This window comes from Salmo salar, chromosome ssa02, assembly GCF_905237065.1.
Source record: "Salmo salar chromosome ssa02, Ssal_v3.1, whole genome shotgun sequence".
Classification (NCBI taxonomy): Eukaryota; Metazoa; Chordata; class Actinopteri; order Salmoniformes; family Salmonidae; genus Salmo; species Salmo salar.
Window position 1 is genome coordinate 52,999,192 of NC_059443.1, and position 16,999 is coordinate 53,016,190.

General features: G+C 42.9%; 1 protein-coding gene across 2 annotated transcripts; it reads left to right on the forward strand.

Moving 5' to 3' along the window:
* Positions 1-401: 401 nt before the first annotated feature.
* On the forward strand, positions 402-16,694 carry LOC106585813 (protocadherin Fat 4). 2 transcript variants are annotated; one of them, XM_014172466.2, is made up of 28 exons: positions 402-561; positions 4,783-4,851; positions 5,126-5,289; positions 5,538-5,582; positions 5,712-5,801; positions 5,912-6,001; positions 6,499-6,606; positions 6,703-6,816; positions 6,924-7,017; positions 8,322-8,434; positions 8,653-8,826; positions 9,068-9,196; positions 9,461-9,616; positions 9,822-10,002; positions 10,315-10,448; positions 10,536-11,483; positions 11,841-11,966; positions 12,377-12,622; positions 12,893-12,991; positions 13,181-13,353; positions 13,553-13,704; positions 13,811-14,118; positions 14,268-14,378; positions 14,511-14,702; positions 14,800-14,894; positions 15,070-15,231; positions 15,551-15,742; positions 15,944-16,694. In XM_014172466.2, the coding sequence occupies exons 3-28, from the start codon at positions 5,260-5,262 to the stop codon at positions 16,023-16,025; spliced, it is 4,344 nt and encodes a 1,447-aa protein (XP_014027941.2). In that variant the 5' UTR covers positions 402-561; positions 4,783-4,851; positions 5,126-5,259; the 3' UTR covers positions 16,026-16,694. The 2 variants fall into 2 exon arrangements, with proteins under 2 accessions (XP_014027941.2, XP_045561833.1); XM_045705877.1 differs by lacking the exon at positions 402-561 and adding an exon at positions 2,328-2,593.
* The last annotated feature ends 305 nt before the right edge of the window (positions 16,695-16,999 follow it).

The following is a 16,999-nucleotide window of genomic DNA, read 5'->3' on the forward strand; positions in this document are numbered from 1 at the left end:
TACAATAAATTAATTTGTTCCATATGCTGTACAGGGCTTAATGTGATGTCTCAAGGTATTTTTTGTAACTATTTTACATTAAATAGAATATTTGTTATCTATCTACTGTCTATGAATTTCTACTGTCTATGAATTTCAGGGTGGTTACATTTCTTCAGCCCTATCCCTCAGGTTTTTACCAAACAGTAGTGGGGTACCCACTTTGTTATTATTTGAAACGCAGATTGCCCTTTAATAATCATAATTCTCTTTCACTAATGCAACTGTACATATTTGATTTTCTGTAAAACCAATGCCAATAGTTTATCAAATTCCCACAGTGTTGTAACAGCTCTGTTCTAATTGGTTAAACAGCTTCTTGTTTAGATTCAAATGACTAAAGGGATCTATTCGATTCGTATCGGCGAAGTTCAGCGTTACAGCATGATCGAAATTTGAAGGCATATGTCGTCTCAATGGGAAATTACCTTTACATTTCTATCTCGCGATCTGTAACTCTTCAGCGACACAGATTAAATACAGCCCTACAGTAAATTGTTCCGATGAAAATCTGATTAAAAAGTAAGACCATTTTATTTTTTTATTTCACCTTTATTTAACCAGGTAGGCTAGTTGAGAACAAGTTCTCATTTACAACTGCGACCTGGTAAAGCAAAGCCAACCACAAACCGATACCACACCTTATAGCTAAAACGTTTGTGAAGCAGAAAGAGATGAGTAAAGTGGTTTTACAAGCGGAAAACTGGTACAAAGTGTCAACGTCGACTCATTATGAAGCATTCATTCAGAATGTGAATTTGTTAGAAATCATAAGCCAACTGTTGATAAAAGGGAATAAGTCACCATTTGTGCATTAGCGATCAAAGAAAGCATACATTAAATCAACCCATCTATTTCCCACTCTTTATTCTATATTCGCTTAAAGATAGCACTGAGAACTATTGACCAGTCAGAACATACTGTAGTTCATTGATTATGCCTGTGTTATAGTTCCCAGGTGTGGGATGCTATAGATAGATAGATATGTAATGAAGAGAAAGAGAGAATTAGCTTCTTTAACTTGGTTTCTATTCCAATGCATTTATTAAAGCTTCTCATATTCAAAATGTATGTTTAATTCAAAATCATCTCATTACAATGTATATTGTAGAAAAGGACCCGTTTACAATCATTTAAATAGATTCACATATTTATTCTCATATCAATTGAAATCCCTTTTTCACAAGCAGTAGTTTATAACTGTAACGATGTACGTTGAGAGGCGGAAGTAAGTTCAGGGAGTGAATACATTTAATTAACGAATAAATAAACAAAACAAGAAACACGAACAATGACGACTGGGGAAGAAACCAAAGAGAGTGACATATAAAGGGCAGGTAATCAAGGAGGTGATGGAGTCCAGGTGAGTGTCATTATGCGTGTAACACTGGTGACAGGTGTGCGCCATAACGAGCAACCTGGTGACCTAGAGGCCGGAGAGGGAGCACACGTGACAATAACTACTGTGTATCTTCGTGTGTGTCACACCTGCTGTGATTTATACAAGGTCAAAGTTCAATGATTACGGTCAACGATGGTCTATTTATAGACGGTTTACAGTATACACTCTGTTTACCGTGTCAAAAGGTAGTCAGTCTCGATTTCTCAAATCACATTGTTTCATAATAACCTCATCTCCATTCAGTTTTTATTGAATATGTAGTTTAATGTCACCACAAACGGGACTAGAAACTTGTACAGTAATAGCCAACTTAATCTGAGGTGAGGGTATTAAAGCATTATTTCCCTGCAGCCTACACAATTTTTCATTGAATTGAAATGCACTAGGTATTTTCCGAGACAGACATACAGTTCAACCTCAGCTCAAATCCTAGGTATGGGTCTGACCATTATCTCAATATTGGTACACTTAGTGATAAGGCGGAGTTGGGTTAGACAGGCGGAGTACCAGTTACAGGAAGTCTTCATTGGCACACAATGATACCATGGAGCTGTCAAGCTTAGGAGTCCATTTTGGATCAACTATTCTATTCTCCAGATCAATTTTTATGATTTTTGATCACTTTTTTGTTGCTGATAATTATCCTGCACATTAGGGAATGCAAACTTGTAGTGTATTTGAGTTTTAAAAAGGCTTCTAAAGTTTGTAATTTGGATATTGATTTCCAAATTGATTTGCCCTGACGAAAAGCGTATCAACCCCTAAAAATGATTATTTTCCTGCTGTAGCAAACAGGCTCAAATTAAGATCCTACATCTGTATGTGGCTGTTACAATGGATGCGCAACACATTCCATGGTGTTATCAGTGCCCCTTGAACCTGTTTATACCCCTGTAGTCAGGCAGTAACACTTAATAGCAAGTCATGAACCTGGAGAGAAATATATTGTAGGGTAAATAAGGTGTAGCCATTTCAATATTCCCTTTATTCAGGAAATCAGTCAGTCAGTCAAGCAGGTGCTGTGGACGATACTGTAGCAGGGGGTGGAAAAGTAGGAACAATCACCATCCAATATGGGGGCTATACATTTTATGTGGATGTTACTCCTCTCAGGCTCTCTTTGTGTTCATGTTGTCAGGGGTGTCCCCATCGGTGAGTACAGTTTGTTTGTGGCTACATTTTGAAGATTGGTATGATATCAATGCGGTACATGGTGTGGGGCATACTGTATAAGATAGATTAATAGAAAACGGTTAAGATCAATTATAAATGTTAGTCGTAATGGATTTGCCTTTGTATTTTGATAAATGTATGTTGTTATATTATTTTGTACATATAAACTATTTATTAGATTATTATGTATTTTTGACACTTCATTTAGACATTTGTAAACAGAGGGGGAGACAGGCAAGTTGGAGTAACAGTAGGAAGGGTGAACGCGGGGAATGAACCGGTAGGGAGAGGCATATATATGGCTGGAGCCGGGAGCGTTGCCATAAGACCACCATGACGCATATATTTTTGTTACCTAACTACAGTGGCGATTTTAGCATGTCAATCTTGGTAGGGCAAACTCCCCAAAACATTTTTAGATGCATGCCAGCAAAGCCACAACACAAAACAACTCTAAACAATACATTAATTGCACTATAATGGTGCCCACAAACTGTTAGGGCCTACATAAATCTGTCCCAACAGCAGCAGAGTCCTAACAGCAGTCCCAACACCTTACCACTGCTACACCTGGCTATCAGCGGAGCCTTGTCTGGCAACAAAACAGTTAATTCAGACTCATTTATTGCCTTTCAAAAAAACATAGCTGATATGACTGACTTGCTTAAACAAATAAGCATATAAGCAGACAATGAAAGCTCTTAGAATATTCAATGATTACATTTCTCTAAAACAGGCTATAGGCTACATGTGCACCACAAGTAGGCTAAGTTATGAGGGGGACAGGGCCAAATTATTAGGGTGAGGCACATGGGCTACTAACAGCTTACTACACAACATACACTTAGTATTACTTTCTTAGCTACAGTATACATATCTCCCTGGCATATTACATCATTTATGAAGTAGCATACAATACATTTTTGGACTCACCTTGTTGTGCTGTACTCACTTGAACAGCAACTTGAACAGCAGTTTGTCATCAAACTTTGTCATCAAAGTCTGGCATTCTCTGGATTTATGGTGCTTTCAAGACAACTGGGAACTCTGAAAAAAACACAATGTTGAATCATGACATCAGTGATCTTCAGGTCCACTAGTTCCCGACATGGAATTCCGAATTGAATGACCGTTAAAAACGTATTTTCCCAGTCGGAGCTCGTATTTTCCGAGGTCCCAGTTTTCTTGAAGTCACTGAAGTCTGAGATTTCCCAGTTCCGAGTTTCCAGTTGTTTTGAACGCGGCAGGAGTCATGCTGGATTGACAACTTAGACAATGTTTTCAACCTTTTCTGGCCCATGGTGTTGAATGTTTATCATTTTAAGCTTGGAAAAGAGACCCTTAAACCCAGACTTGGACCACACGCCGACTCCACTGAATAGCTGGCTAGTGATTGTTTTACAACGCTTGCAGATAGCCACTGATTCCTTCCAATCCAACTCATTGTTGAATTTGCGATTTCCAACTTGTTGTGTAATGTTTATGTCCAATGGCCGATGAGCACTGATACGTTTTATCTATAATTTCTCTTCATATGACAAGGATTGAAAAGGATTTGCCAGCAGATTGTCAACGTGATTCATGATGATGACTGCTTATCTACAGTAGTTTTCTAGCTAAGATTTTGAAAGTATGATGTTGACATGATCAGTCCAATCAAATCTACGGTAGATATAACGTGATTTTATCTGTGGCTAATGACCTTGAGCCTTCTTGGATGGGCACTTCTAATGTAACGCTATGGCAGCACCCAAGGGGCTTGAATTTTCGAGCTCTCCCCGTAGATTTTGCAGGGATATAGTGTCCCCTTGAGTGACAGAACACTGAGCCAATCACGGCGCAACTAGAGAACATTACCAACCCCTACGCTTCGTATTTTCCACTGGCTGCCCCACCACCACAGAAAGCACTGAGCTAGGCTGAAACACCTGCATTAAGGAGCTCCCTTACTCAAAAAAGCAGCTTTAGTAACATTTTTGACATTGTTTTCAAACTGATATGTGACACGTATTAATGGCAAAATAACATACAAAACAGGCAATAAAGGAGATATTGACACAACTCAAATAGAATTCACCAGAATTCTGATTAGAGATTGTCATTTGCTATTTCATGATGCTAAAGATACACATGAACAATACCATGTTTCCCCTCATGTTTATTTCTAGGTACTTCATCAGTGAACTGTGCTGAAGGGTCAGACCTGACACTGGGACCTGTGGATGAGGAATATGAGGGTAAACTAATGCCATATCCATTCAAGTATTATATTTGTTCATGAGTTACCAATGCTGGTATTTCTGTTAATAAAGGATTACACAGGAAAAGAGAAAGATGGCTGGATGAGGGGAGAAAATGAGATTTATAGAATGGGTTCAGTCTTTTTTTGTAACAACCTTTGTTACAACATATTGACTGTAATAGGGGGAAACATTTAACAACATTTAATAACAATTTCTGGTACTATACGTCACCAAAATGAATATTTGCCTCCCACTGATGCTACAACAGGGGAAGTGGAAGTCCTCGACGAGATCCCCGTGGGTAATACCGTGAGGCTTGTGGCGTATGCCTTTCCAGACCACATCAATTTTCTCGAGTTAGTTTACACCCCTGGGAGTACAAATGCAACAGTCCATACCAAGATGGCGCTGGATGCAGATCTGTTACCACAGGTGAGATGGTTATAGTTGCTCTACAACATCTAGCTCTGGTCCAGGGTGTTGGTGCGCGTTCCTCTACTAAACTCCTACAGTAGAGGAACGCGCAGTAACGCCCTGGATCAGAGCTATACAACGTCATCCATGGTCTAGTATGGTTCACTTTAGGTGTTACCTTTTTTATTGCCAAAACCGGCAAAAGCTAATTCCTGATGATCATGCTGCAAAGGGTTTTGAACTTTACAATTTCCCTTCTCTTGTAGACTGGCGGGCAACTTTGGTATTCTGTTATGTGTGTGAATAGCGACGTAAGTAAAATTGAAAGATTATAAACTACAATGGTTAATATGTATGCTGTTTATGATGGATTGTAACAATATATTATAATGAATGAGAAGTGCATTCTGTTGACATAACAACTGTTATTATCCCTTCAGATAGAAAATAAACGAAGACTTATCCTCACCGACCTAAATGACAAAGCTCCAATATTTGAGCAAAAGGTTTACACGAAAAGGATATCTGAGGTACGGCTACATCAGTCTACAGAAGATGAGTTGGCAAAAACATAATACTCCTGTCCTACACCTTGCAATACAATGGAGAGCATAAGCCACCATGTGTTTTGTCCCTCCAGATTCATGCAGTGAATACTGAGGTGATCAGAGTGAAAGCTGTGGATGCCGATATCAGCATAAACAACAACAGAATTACATACCGGATATTGGTGAGTCACACATGGGCCTGTATTCACCAAGAGCCTCAGAGCAGGAGTGCTGATATAGGATCAGTTTAGTCTTTTAAATAATAATGAATAAGAAGGGTGACCTGATCCTAGATCAGCAGTCCTACTCTGAGACACTTGATACATACAGGTCCTGGTCTATACTTTTTATAATTGAAACAGCAGTGGTTCTGTGACAACACTTGAGCTGCATTAGCTCCCTTGGCTTAGAGGGATGGACAGGAGACCCGGGTTCGAATCCTTTTGTTCACATAAGTTACTCACCACGGCATGATCAATATGTCACATTCACCAAAGTCAACATCTAGTCTAAACTGTCCATACAACTGTCTTACAAAAATATATATAGCCACAATGTAGGTCTATAATCCATAGCAGGTATTGGATTAATGGAAATAATGACTGAATAGATTTATCTGATACTGTTCCACAATGACTTGGCTGAGGGGATAATATCATAGTCTTTCACCTTATTTAAGGACCCAGCACCCGCTGACTTTGAGGTCCGCAACGATGGGGCTGTTCTGCTGAAGAGACCTCTGAACTACAACATCGCACAAAACTACAATTTCACAGTTGAGGCGCGGGTAGGTGATCTCACCATATCACATCCTACCCCATTGGTTCATAAATGGATATCCATGTTTATCTATTAATAATGCTTCTGGGATCCTTCCTTTTAGGATAACGGCGATCTCTTCGACACGGCAACCGTTCTCCTTGAGATTACGGACTTTGATAATCTGAATCCCTATTTCAATCACAGCCTTTACCAGGCTATCATACAGGAAGGCCAAGTGAGTGTCATTATACCCATCAGACTACAAAATGTCATATATGTCTCCTTAAAGCTACTGTGTTGCCACGGTTGTGATGTCTATTTAATACATAATCTCCTCTTTAGACGGGGCCTTTCCTCACCATCCAACCAGAGGCCATAAAAGCACAAGATGGAGACACTGGCATTAATGTGGCTATAGTCTACAGCATCAGTTCAGGTAATCTACCTGAGGCTTTTGTCACAGCCTTGGACTAGAACTCCCATCAGCCTTAGCAAAACTAAATGATATGAAACAAGTACACTATATATACAAAAGTATGTGGACTCCCCCTCAAATTGGTGGATTTGGCTACTTCAGCCACACCCGTCGCTGTCAGGTGTATAAACTCAAGCACACAGCCATGCAATCTCCATAGACAAACATTGGCAGTAGAATGGCTTTACAGCAGAGCTCAGTGACTTTCAACGTGGCACCATCATAGGATGCTACCTTTCCAACAAGTCAGTTTGTAAAATTTCTGCCCTGCTAGAGCTGCCCCGGTCAACTGTAAGTGCTGATATTGTGAAGTGGAAACATCTAGGAGCAACAAACGCTCAGCTCACAGAATGGGACCGCAGAGTGCTGAAGCACGTAGCTCGTGAAAATTGTCTGTCCTCGGTTGCAACACTCACTACCAAGTTCCAAACTGCCTCTGGAAGCAACGTCAGTACAAGAACTGTTCGTCGGGAGCTTCATGAAATGGGTTTCCATGGCCGAGCAGCCGCACACAAGCCTAAGATCACCATGCGCAATGCCAAGCATCAGCTGGAGTGATGAATCATGCTTTACCATCTGGCAGTCCGATGGACAAATCTGGGTTTGGCGGATGCCAGAACGCTACCTGCCCCAATGCATAGTGCCAACTGTAAAGTTTGGGGGAGGAGGAATAATGGTCTGGGGCTGTTTTTCATGGTTCGGGCTAGGCCCCTTAGTTTCAGTGAAGGGAAATCTTAATACTACAGTAGACAATGACATTCTTGACGATTCTGTGCTTCCAACTTTGTGGCAACAATTTGGGGAAGGCCCTTTCCTGTTTCAGCCTGACAATGCCCCTGTGCATAAAGTCAGGTCCATACAGAAATGGTTTGTCGAGGCCGGTGTGGAAGAACTTGACTGGGCTGCACAGAGCCTGACCTCAACCCAATCGAACACCTTTGGGATGAATTGGAACGCCAACCTCACTAATGCTCTTGCGGCTGAATGGAAGCAAGTCCCCGCAGCAATGTTCCAACAGCTAGTGGGGAAAAAAAGGGGGGACCACCTCCATATTAATGCCCTTGATTTTGGAATGAGATGTTCGACAAGCAGGTGTCCATATACTTTTGGTCATGTAGTGTTTCTTTGCATATGGAAACCATCAGAATATAACATTTGCATGAAAAACATGACGATATCATTGACATGTATGAGGCAATTTGTTTGGTTCTGTTTACTTTGTGGTGAAATGCTGAAGTGAAATGTTGTTTGTGACTTTACCTCAGTATCGCCAAGCAAGTATCTGAGTAACTTCAACATCGACGCAAACAGTGGAGTCATCTCTGTGGTGACTGGGTTGGACAGAGAGGAGATACCTACAGTCACTGTCAATATCAAGGTATTGGGAATTGTAGCTATAGCATTGTAACGTTTTACGACTATTCAAAATAAGTAAAATCGCACTTCTCTCAGTTCATTCTCACTGTAGATTTACTCACTCACAATCACAAGTGCTTTAAGACAGTTAACATGGTATGGGCATTAGGAGGGCTGGTGACCGTTGTATACATTCCAAGTTATGGATGTGAAATATCAACATCTATCACTTCCTTCCAGGCATCTCAGAAGGATGACAGCCTAAAGACCGCTGGCACTTTAGTGTCTGTTACAATCGAGGACGTCAATGACAACGCTCCCGAGTTTGATAAAGCAAGCTACTCTGTCACACTACTGGAGAACTCTCAAATAGACACGGCTGTTTTCAGAGTCACAGTCACTGACCTGGACAAGGTAGGTACGGTGGCCTAGAGGTTCATTACACATACAAAAAAACGGGTGATGGATTTACACGAAAAGAGATGTACTTTACTCCTCAAGCTAGGATGCGATGTCAGTAAGTGCACATATCACAACAGTTTACATGTTTGTATCTTGAGTTGTGTCTGTTTCTACATGAGCCAAATCATTTGTCACACTAAAACTTTGTTTCCCCCCCCCAATTGGACATGAAACCATTTTGTCTTTGCCTCAGGGTGGATTTGTGGGAACGTTGTGGATCCTTCCGGAGACTGTGCCTTTTTCTATACACTTGGATGGAACTGTCATAGTGAAGAGTTCAGCTGACCTGGACAGGGAGACTGTTGGAAACTTCATCTTTCAGGTCAGACACTCCGAAACATAGCAGTACTCAGACCTACAACTTTTATCCGTTTAGCGGCAGACATAATCACAATAACTTATAAATCAGAAAGGAACCTGTAAATATGTCTAAAAAGGTGCAAACCAGGTCTAATGGCACTTGGCAGTGCCCTGTACCATCTAATAAACCGTATCTTATCAATTAGTCTGTCACAATGGGCAGTGCACACGTCAGTTGGTATGCTGTTGAACACCTTCCCATACCTTCCCTACATCTAATATGAAGATTGAAGCACTGGAAAACGACCCACCTAACCACGTTGTGTTGGCTGATGTGAACGTCACCCTCCTGGATGAGAATGACAACAGTCCTCAATTTAAGAGCTCCAGGTACGAGGGCAAGGTCTTCAAGAACCAAACGGTGGGGATGTTGGTTACCCAGGTGAGATGGTTTCTAACCTTGAACCTCAATTCGTCACTGTGTTTGTTAAAGTGTTTTTGTCAGAGGCATTTGCAATGTGGGAAACACATGATAGCCTTTTCATCAGCTGATGTCACCATACATATCCACAGTAACACGACTGTAAACAGGAAAAAAAACGGTACTGCTTTGTCACCACATGCATTTTATGCTATGTGATTGGTAGGTTGAAGCAGTAGACCTGGATGCTGGTGTTAATGGACAGGTCAAGTACTCAATAGAGTTTGGGAACCTGGAAGGATATTTCTCCATTGATGAAAACACAGGCGAGATAAAGCTGGAACAGAACATTCCTCTGGAGGAGAACAAGGTCCTTCAGTTCCCTCTCTATGTGGCAGCAAGAGATGGTGAGTCTAGGTACAGTCTCTGTCTACAGAACGTCAAGGTACTGTCATATAAACAATTTTGTTGAGTGCATTGTAGTGTGGAATTAATCTGAACGCAAAGTTGAGAAAATATGTAAAAGAACACAAGCAACTCAATAAAACATACTTTAGCCTGGTAATCATAGTATATATACACTGTAGACTAGAAGAATATGAGAGGAATAGTGGTATATCTACCGGAGGCTAGTCAGTCAACAGCTGGAGATTTGGTTATGGGTTCCCAAAACAATTGCAGCCCAAAGTGACTGTGGATGTTCTCCTCCTGTCCTGTAGGGGGCGGAGTATCTCGTTCCTCCGCAGTGCTGGTGGAGATCCTGGCACCTGGAGATTCCAAACCCCAGTTCATCTTGAGCACCTACAGTGGGAGCATAGAGGAGGAGACGGATCCAGGGGCTGTGATTGTCAAGGTAAACTTCCCCAGATCCACTAAATTCTACTTCATCTGAAAAAACAACCAGATCGATCCTATAACATTTTTGTCACCCCAAATACAGGTGACCTTCCTAGGAGTAACTGCAGTAGTTCCCGTGACGCTTCAGGTCCTGACAGACGCCGACAAGTTTGCCATTGACTCCAAAGGCGTTTTTACCTCTAAGGTCAAACTGGACTATGAGACCCAAAGGAACTACTCAGTCCAGATCTCAATCTCGGATGGCACAAGCAGCGACGAGGCAATCATCATGGTGCTAGTGATTGACATCAATGACAACGGCCCCGTGTTTGGCGCCAGCTCTGTGACACACCCTGTCCCGGAGGATACAGAGGTAGGGGCCAACCTCACTGCCATGACCGCCACGGACGCGGACGACGGCTTCAACAGGGAGCTCCGCTATGCCCTCCGGGGAGGCGAGGGGAAGTTCACTATCGACCCCAAAATGGGGATGGTGTCCCTGGCTGGGGCGTTGGACAGAGAGACCAAAGTCGAATTCAGCCTGGAGGTGGTGGCTCAGGACCAAGGTCGTCCAGCTCTCTCCTCTACCGCCACCCTGCTCATTCAAGTATCTGACGTCAACGACAACATTCCAAGTTTCTCCAAGACAGAATATGAGGTTGAGGTCTTAGAAACAGAGTCTGTGGGAACGACACTGGTCACCCTAGAAGCGGTGGACCTTGACGAAGGCACAAACGGTGTAGTGACCTATAGTATATTTCAGCAAGACCCTCCCTCGACCGTGGCGTTCTTCCAGTTCGACTCTTCCACTGGGGTACTGCGGCTGGCTCAGGCCTTGGACTATGGAGTAGTGAAGGAGTACAACCTAATGGTACAGGCTGCAGATGGGGGGACCCCGTCCCTCATTGGGAATGGATCAGTGGTGGTGAGGGTGAAAGATGTGAACAACAACTCGCCTCAGTTCAGCGCGGAGCGCTACGATGTCGCCGTCTCTGAGAACCTGGCCAGCGGAGCGGCTGTCGTGACCCTGGAGGTCACCGACGAGGATGAGGTCAGAGAAATGAGACTGTCATTATCATCACGAGATCGATTATATTTTGTTATGATGGTAACAATATCTTGGACATTACTATCTACATTGAGATCAGGGCTATATCTGCACGACATGAAGAATATTGGCTATATATAATATTGCTATATCGATTACGGTATATCAATGACTATATATATCAATGACAATATATATATCGATGACAATATATAATGGTGATACATAATGGTGTTTATCATGACGATATCAACAATCTGAAAATATTTCAATACATCCATCCCACTAATACATTTCTGACGAACATAGGAATGATACGCCGACACACACCATTAACATATCTCTGTGTTATCCTTTTAGGGTGGATTCTCGAATGGTCACTTCGTATTTACAAGTGATACCTTCAACATAAACAAACAAGGTGTTGTGTCCCTGAAGAGTGACGTCACCTTGGACAGAGAGACAGAGGATAACTACGTTTTAAAGGTATACCACGTCATGTCAAGCAATCATGTGCTTTAGCTGCATTTCTCATAAGATCTACAGCCAAATATAGGCCCCAATAACTGTTGGGTGTACTTCCATAAATGTAATCCATGTAGAGGAGGGAAACATTTTCATATCTTAACGATGGACAAAGGACGCAGCTGGAGGAGAATCTCTCTTTTCCTATCACCCTTACCTTAACGCCAAAGTAAACCTTGTCTTTGCTCATGTTGTTAAGTCATATAGGTGATAAAAATGTACGATGTGGATAAGCAAATGCAGGCTGGTAATTTGACTTAAGATGCTCAGTGAGACCATGAAGGTCAGCAACGTTATGCGTTGGAGTCAACAATGTTACGTTTTGTCAACTGCGTTACCTGTTAGGATCTTACCCCTCTCACTGTGTTCAGGTGGTGGCGGTGGACAAAGGTGGGCTGAACGCCACAGCCCAGCTCAACATCACCGTTCTGGACTACAATGACAACACACCCCAGTTCCCCACTCTTCCAGACCCCATCCCTTTCCCTGAGGGGGAGTACTCTGACACGTCCCCAGGAGAGGTGTACCATATCCTGGCCACAGACTCAGATCTCGGCTCCAACGGAGAAGTCACCTTCTCCATCTCCTCATCTGCCACGCTATTTCGCTTCAGGGAGGTGAGTCCAACCAAATAATGAAGCTTCTGGTAAACCTTCTTTACATAATACATTTTGTTAGATGAGAATTTGGATCTAGGGTACCAGGTTTGTTTACTGAGGGGTCAATCATTTTGATTAAGAAATGACCAAACACACAAAAAAAAGCAGATGCTTTTGATGACATCATTGGCAAACCATGTTTCATTTCATCTCAGCATACAAGCTTAATCATGAGCAATGTTGTTAGGGTAACACTGTGTATTTACACAAGTGTGTCTTGTGTTGAAGGATGGGATGCTACTGGTTGTGGGTCCTCTGGATCGGGAGACCAATGACATCTATGAGCTGGTTATTGTGGCCGCTGACAAGGGGACACCACAGAGACAGGTACTATATACAAAACACAGTGGCCTAATTTATAGGGACCCTTCACCCTGAAATCAGTACCACATTACCATAGCAGTACCATATCATAACACCGTACACCACAATACCATAACAGACAATATCAAAGTTCTGCGCAGCCTACCTTCTTACACAAAGTTGGTTTCAACGATTCCAACCCCGCTTCACCAGAACATAACCAGCATCAGAGTGAGCGTGACAGATGTTAATGACAACACGCCGGTGTTCAGTGCTAATACGTACACGAAGAGCATTCTGGTGAAGGACGCCAAGGTGGGGGACGTGCTGTTGAGCCTCTCTGCCACAGACACGGACATGGGCCTGAACGCTCTCGTCACCTACAGGTTAGCCGTGCACTGCTGTCCAACTCACACACACCTCTGTTGTACTTTCTACTCCCAGTCGTAGAGCCGATACTGTAGAGATGAGTTTCAAGTCCACATTAAGGAAAAAATTGGCCTAAATGGATCCTTAACGATATTGAAGAAATTGTCTGTTTTTACACAGAGTTATGCGTCAAATGCTTCTCCTCTGGCTGTCTAGTTTCTCCTCAGGTGCCTCCCCTCGCTTGGCCCTGAATGGTAGCACAGGAGAGGTGACCGTGGCCTCTGACCTTTCTGATGTCACAGAGGACACACCGCTTGAACTCACTGCGATGGCAAAGGACAGCGGGCTGCCTCCTCTGAACTCCACAGGTCAGGGATCGAGCATCACAAGTGGGCTTGTGTGTATGATATCGTATGTTAGTCTGAATAATGATAGATGCTAAATCTGTGTGTGTTCTCTCTTTCCCCCTCATAGCCAATGTCCAGGTTCACCTGATGACTGTCAGCCTTGGAGTGAACGTGGCCTTTGAGAGCTCCTCCTACAACTTCAGCATTCTGGAGAACGAACCAAAAGGGAGACCTGTGGGGACAGTGAAGGCAACCTCAGGGAGCCCCATGTTTGTGGTCACTTACGTCCTGACTACTCACACGGACCTGTTCTCCGTCAATGCCCTGGGAGCCCTCATCACCAGAGAGCCGCTGGACAAAGAGACTCAGGAGTGGTACATCCTGGAGGTGGAGGCAGTGGACTCCAGAACTCCCCCTACTTCTGCCGTTGCAATGGTATGACCCATCCTGGTACCTGGCGACCAGATTTAGAGGAAGTTCTAGAGGTGTTGCCTAGATGAAAAGATCTCCTCATATGGGGGAACAGATTTAGAATCACAAGTAGTCTTTCGTCCCTCACTCTCTTCCCTCACTCTTCCTCTCAGGTCAGGGTGCAGGTGGAAGATGTGAACGAAGCCCCAGAGTTCAAGGAAGAGACTTATGAAGCCAAGATCTTCAGCATTGCCCCATACAAATACCCTGTGGTCCAAGTTCAGGTAAGGGATGCAATAGTGAACAGAGGGATAACCACTACATCCCTGGTGCCATGTCAAAGTCGACATAAATTCTCTCATCCAGCTCCTCCATCCTGATCCCCCCCACTCTTCTCCCCTCTCCCCTCTCCCCAGGCCACAGACCCAGACAGTGGTGACAGCGGGCGTCTGGACTACAGTCTGATGGAGTCCAGCTCGTCTTTCGACGTGGGCCGTTCCACGGGCCAGGTGTATGTGGTGTCAGCGGTGGGATTAGAAGGAAAGACAACCACCCTCCTGGTGAAGGTCACAGATCCTAAAGGACTCCATGCTACAACCACGGTGGAGGTGAGTGGTGACAACTGTGTACTGTACGTATGGTAACACACATGACTCGACTCACTTGCAACAGTAGTTACAGTATGCTGCTCTAACCTGCCCCCAGGTGGACGTGCAGGGAAGTGCCAGTAATGATGTCGTAGTCATCTCCCTCAACCAGGCCACCAATGTTGTGGAGAAGAAGGTCCCTGTGATGGAAGAGTAAGATATTAGAACTGATATCAAGGTTTTTGTAACACACAATATGGACCTCACAAAAGTGTGTCCTTTCCTTGGCGGGGCTGTTAGACAGGGTTCTTCTGCCCACTTTCAATACTCACTTTCTCTCTCTTCCTCCGTCTATTCTCATATGTCTCTCATTCTCTGTGTCTCTTAGGTCTTTAGGGCGAGTTCTGGGCTGGACCGTGAAGGTGATAGGGATTTCCAGCACCAGCAGAGGAGCTGTACGGTCCCGGGAATCTGAGAGCGCCGCCAAGACGTACGTCAGCTTCATTGCCGTGGACCACGGGGAAGTCATCCCTGCCGAAGTCGTCAAAAAGTAAGACCGATGTGTTGTCGAAAATCACTTCATCCATAACAAAGTAGCCCATCCTATAATGAGGAAATGAAAGCCATTGTTGATTAAACTTTAACTTTGAGGGTGGTGGGTCTGAGGTTGGTTTCATTAAGGGAATTTTTCTGAAGCATTCTTTAGTAGGTGACATACAATGACTGAATGCAACATTGCTTACACAATGTTCTATTCGACACATCCATGTCTGTTCTACACAATACCAATCTCTCTGAACCTTTTGTAATGTGACGTTGCATTCTTGAGAATAAGCCCCCTAATGTCCTTTCTCTGTCGTCACCCACAGCAAGCTGCAGAGCGAGGCGAGCACGGTGGAGGCGGAGCTAGAGAAGGTGTTTGGGGCGGGGCTGGAGCACGTGTTGGAGGAGGAGGAGTCAGCCGACCCCGCCTCTGACCAGGTCATAGTCATCGTCCTGGGGGTCCTGTTCAGCCTGAGCCTGCTGGGATTGGTGGCGATGGGGACCTTCACTGTTATCAAGTGAGTAGCTTATTCATGTTTGCTTATTGTGTTTGTTATTAACATGAAGTTAAGATTAGCAGGAAATTACTAATGGTAATGAATCTAGCCCTTGCCACTAGCCATATTTGCAATTATGACTCCCTTATCCCCAAAATGACTATGAAAGAAATGATTCTAGGCTAACCACTGTTTCAACATCTCCATTTCTTTTCCTTGTAGGTTCAGAAGGATGAAAGGACCCACAGAAGACACCAGTATGGAAAACTTTGGCATTGATAGGCGAAATGAAGCTGAAACGTAAAGTGCTGTTGTTTGAATATGCAATACATTAGACTTCATAGCCTCTGATACCTTTGAGACTGATTAAATGACGATAGGATGGAATTGAACAAGTAATATTTCAAAATCAATGCTTTCTCGTTTTTAGACAGCTACTATGCGAGTTCTTTCTCATCCGCCTTTTCTTCTGCTTTAGAAATAAATAACCGTCAACATACTGACTCAATCTCTAGCCACTTTAATTATTAAAAATTGGATGCAATAAATGTATCACTGGTCACTTTAAACAATGCCACTTTATGTAACGTTTACATACCCTACATTACTCATCTCATATGTATATACTGTACTCTATACCATCTACTGCATCTTGCCTATGCCGCACGGCCATCACTCATCCATATATTTATATGTACATATTCTTATTCATTCCTTTACACTTGTGTGTATAAGGTAGTTGTTGTGAAATTGTTAGATTATTACTGCACGGTCGAAACTAGAAGCACAAGCATTTCGCTACACTCGCATTAACATCTGCTAACCATGTGTATGTGACCAATAAAATGTTATTTGATTAGATTTTCTGCCTACAGTGTATGCTGCACTCATATTAGGAGCATTTCTCTGTAAATCAAACAAAGACCTTTGGCCAATAAATGTAAGAATAAAAAGGCACTGATATGAGCGTGAACATTTTAGCACTAAGAATAGCACTTACTATTAATTATTTTATATGCTAATATATTGTTTCTGAGAGCTAATGATGGTATGTATTTCCTCTGTCACCAAACATACCTGAACCAAGGTTAGGTTTAACTAATTTAAAAGACATGCCCTGGATAGAAAGTGTCTTATTATTTTTACTAACATTTCTCTATGCTAATGCTTAGACTACTTTAGAAATGGCTAGAGCTCATTTTTGTTTTTTATTGGATGCTCTAATGAACACTACCTAGATGTCAGCAGAAGGATCAAGACGATTAATGGATCAATATA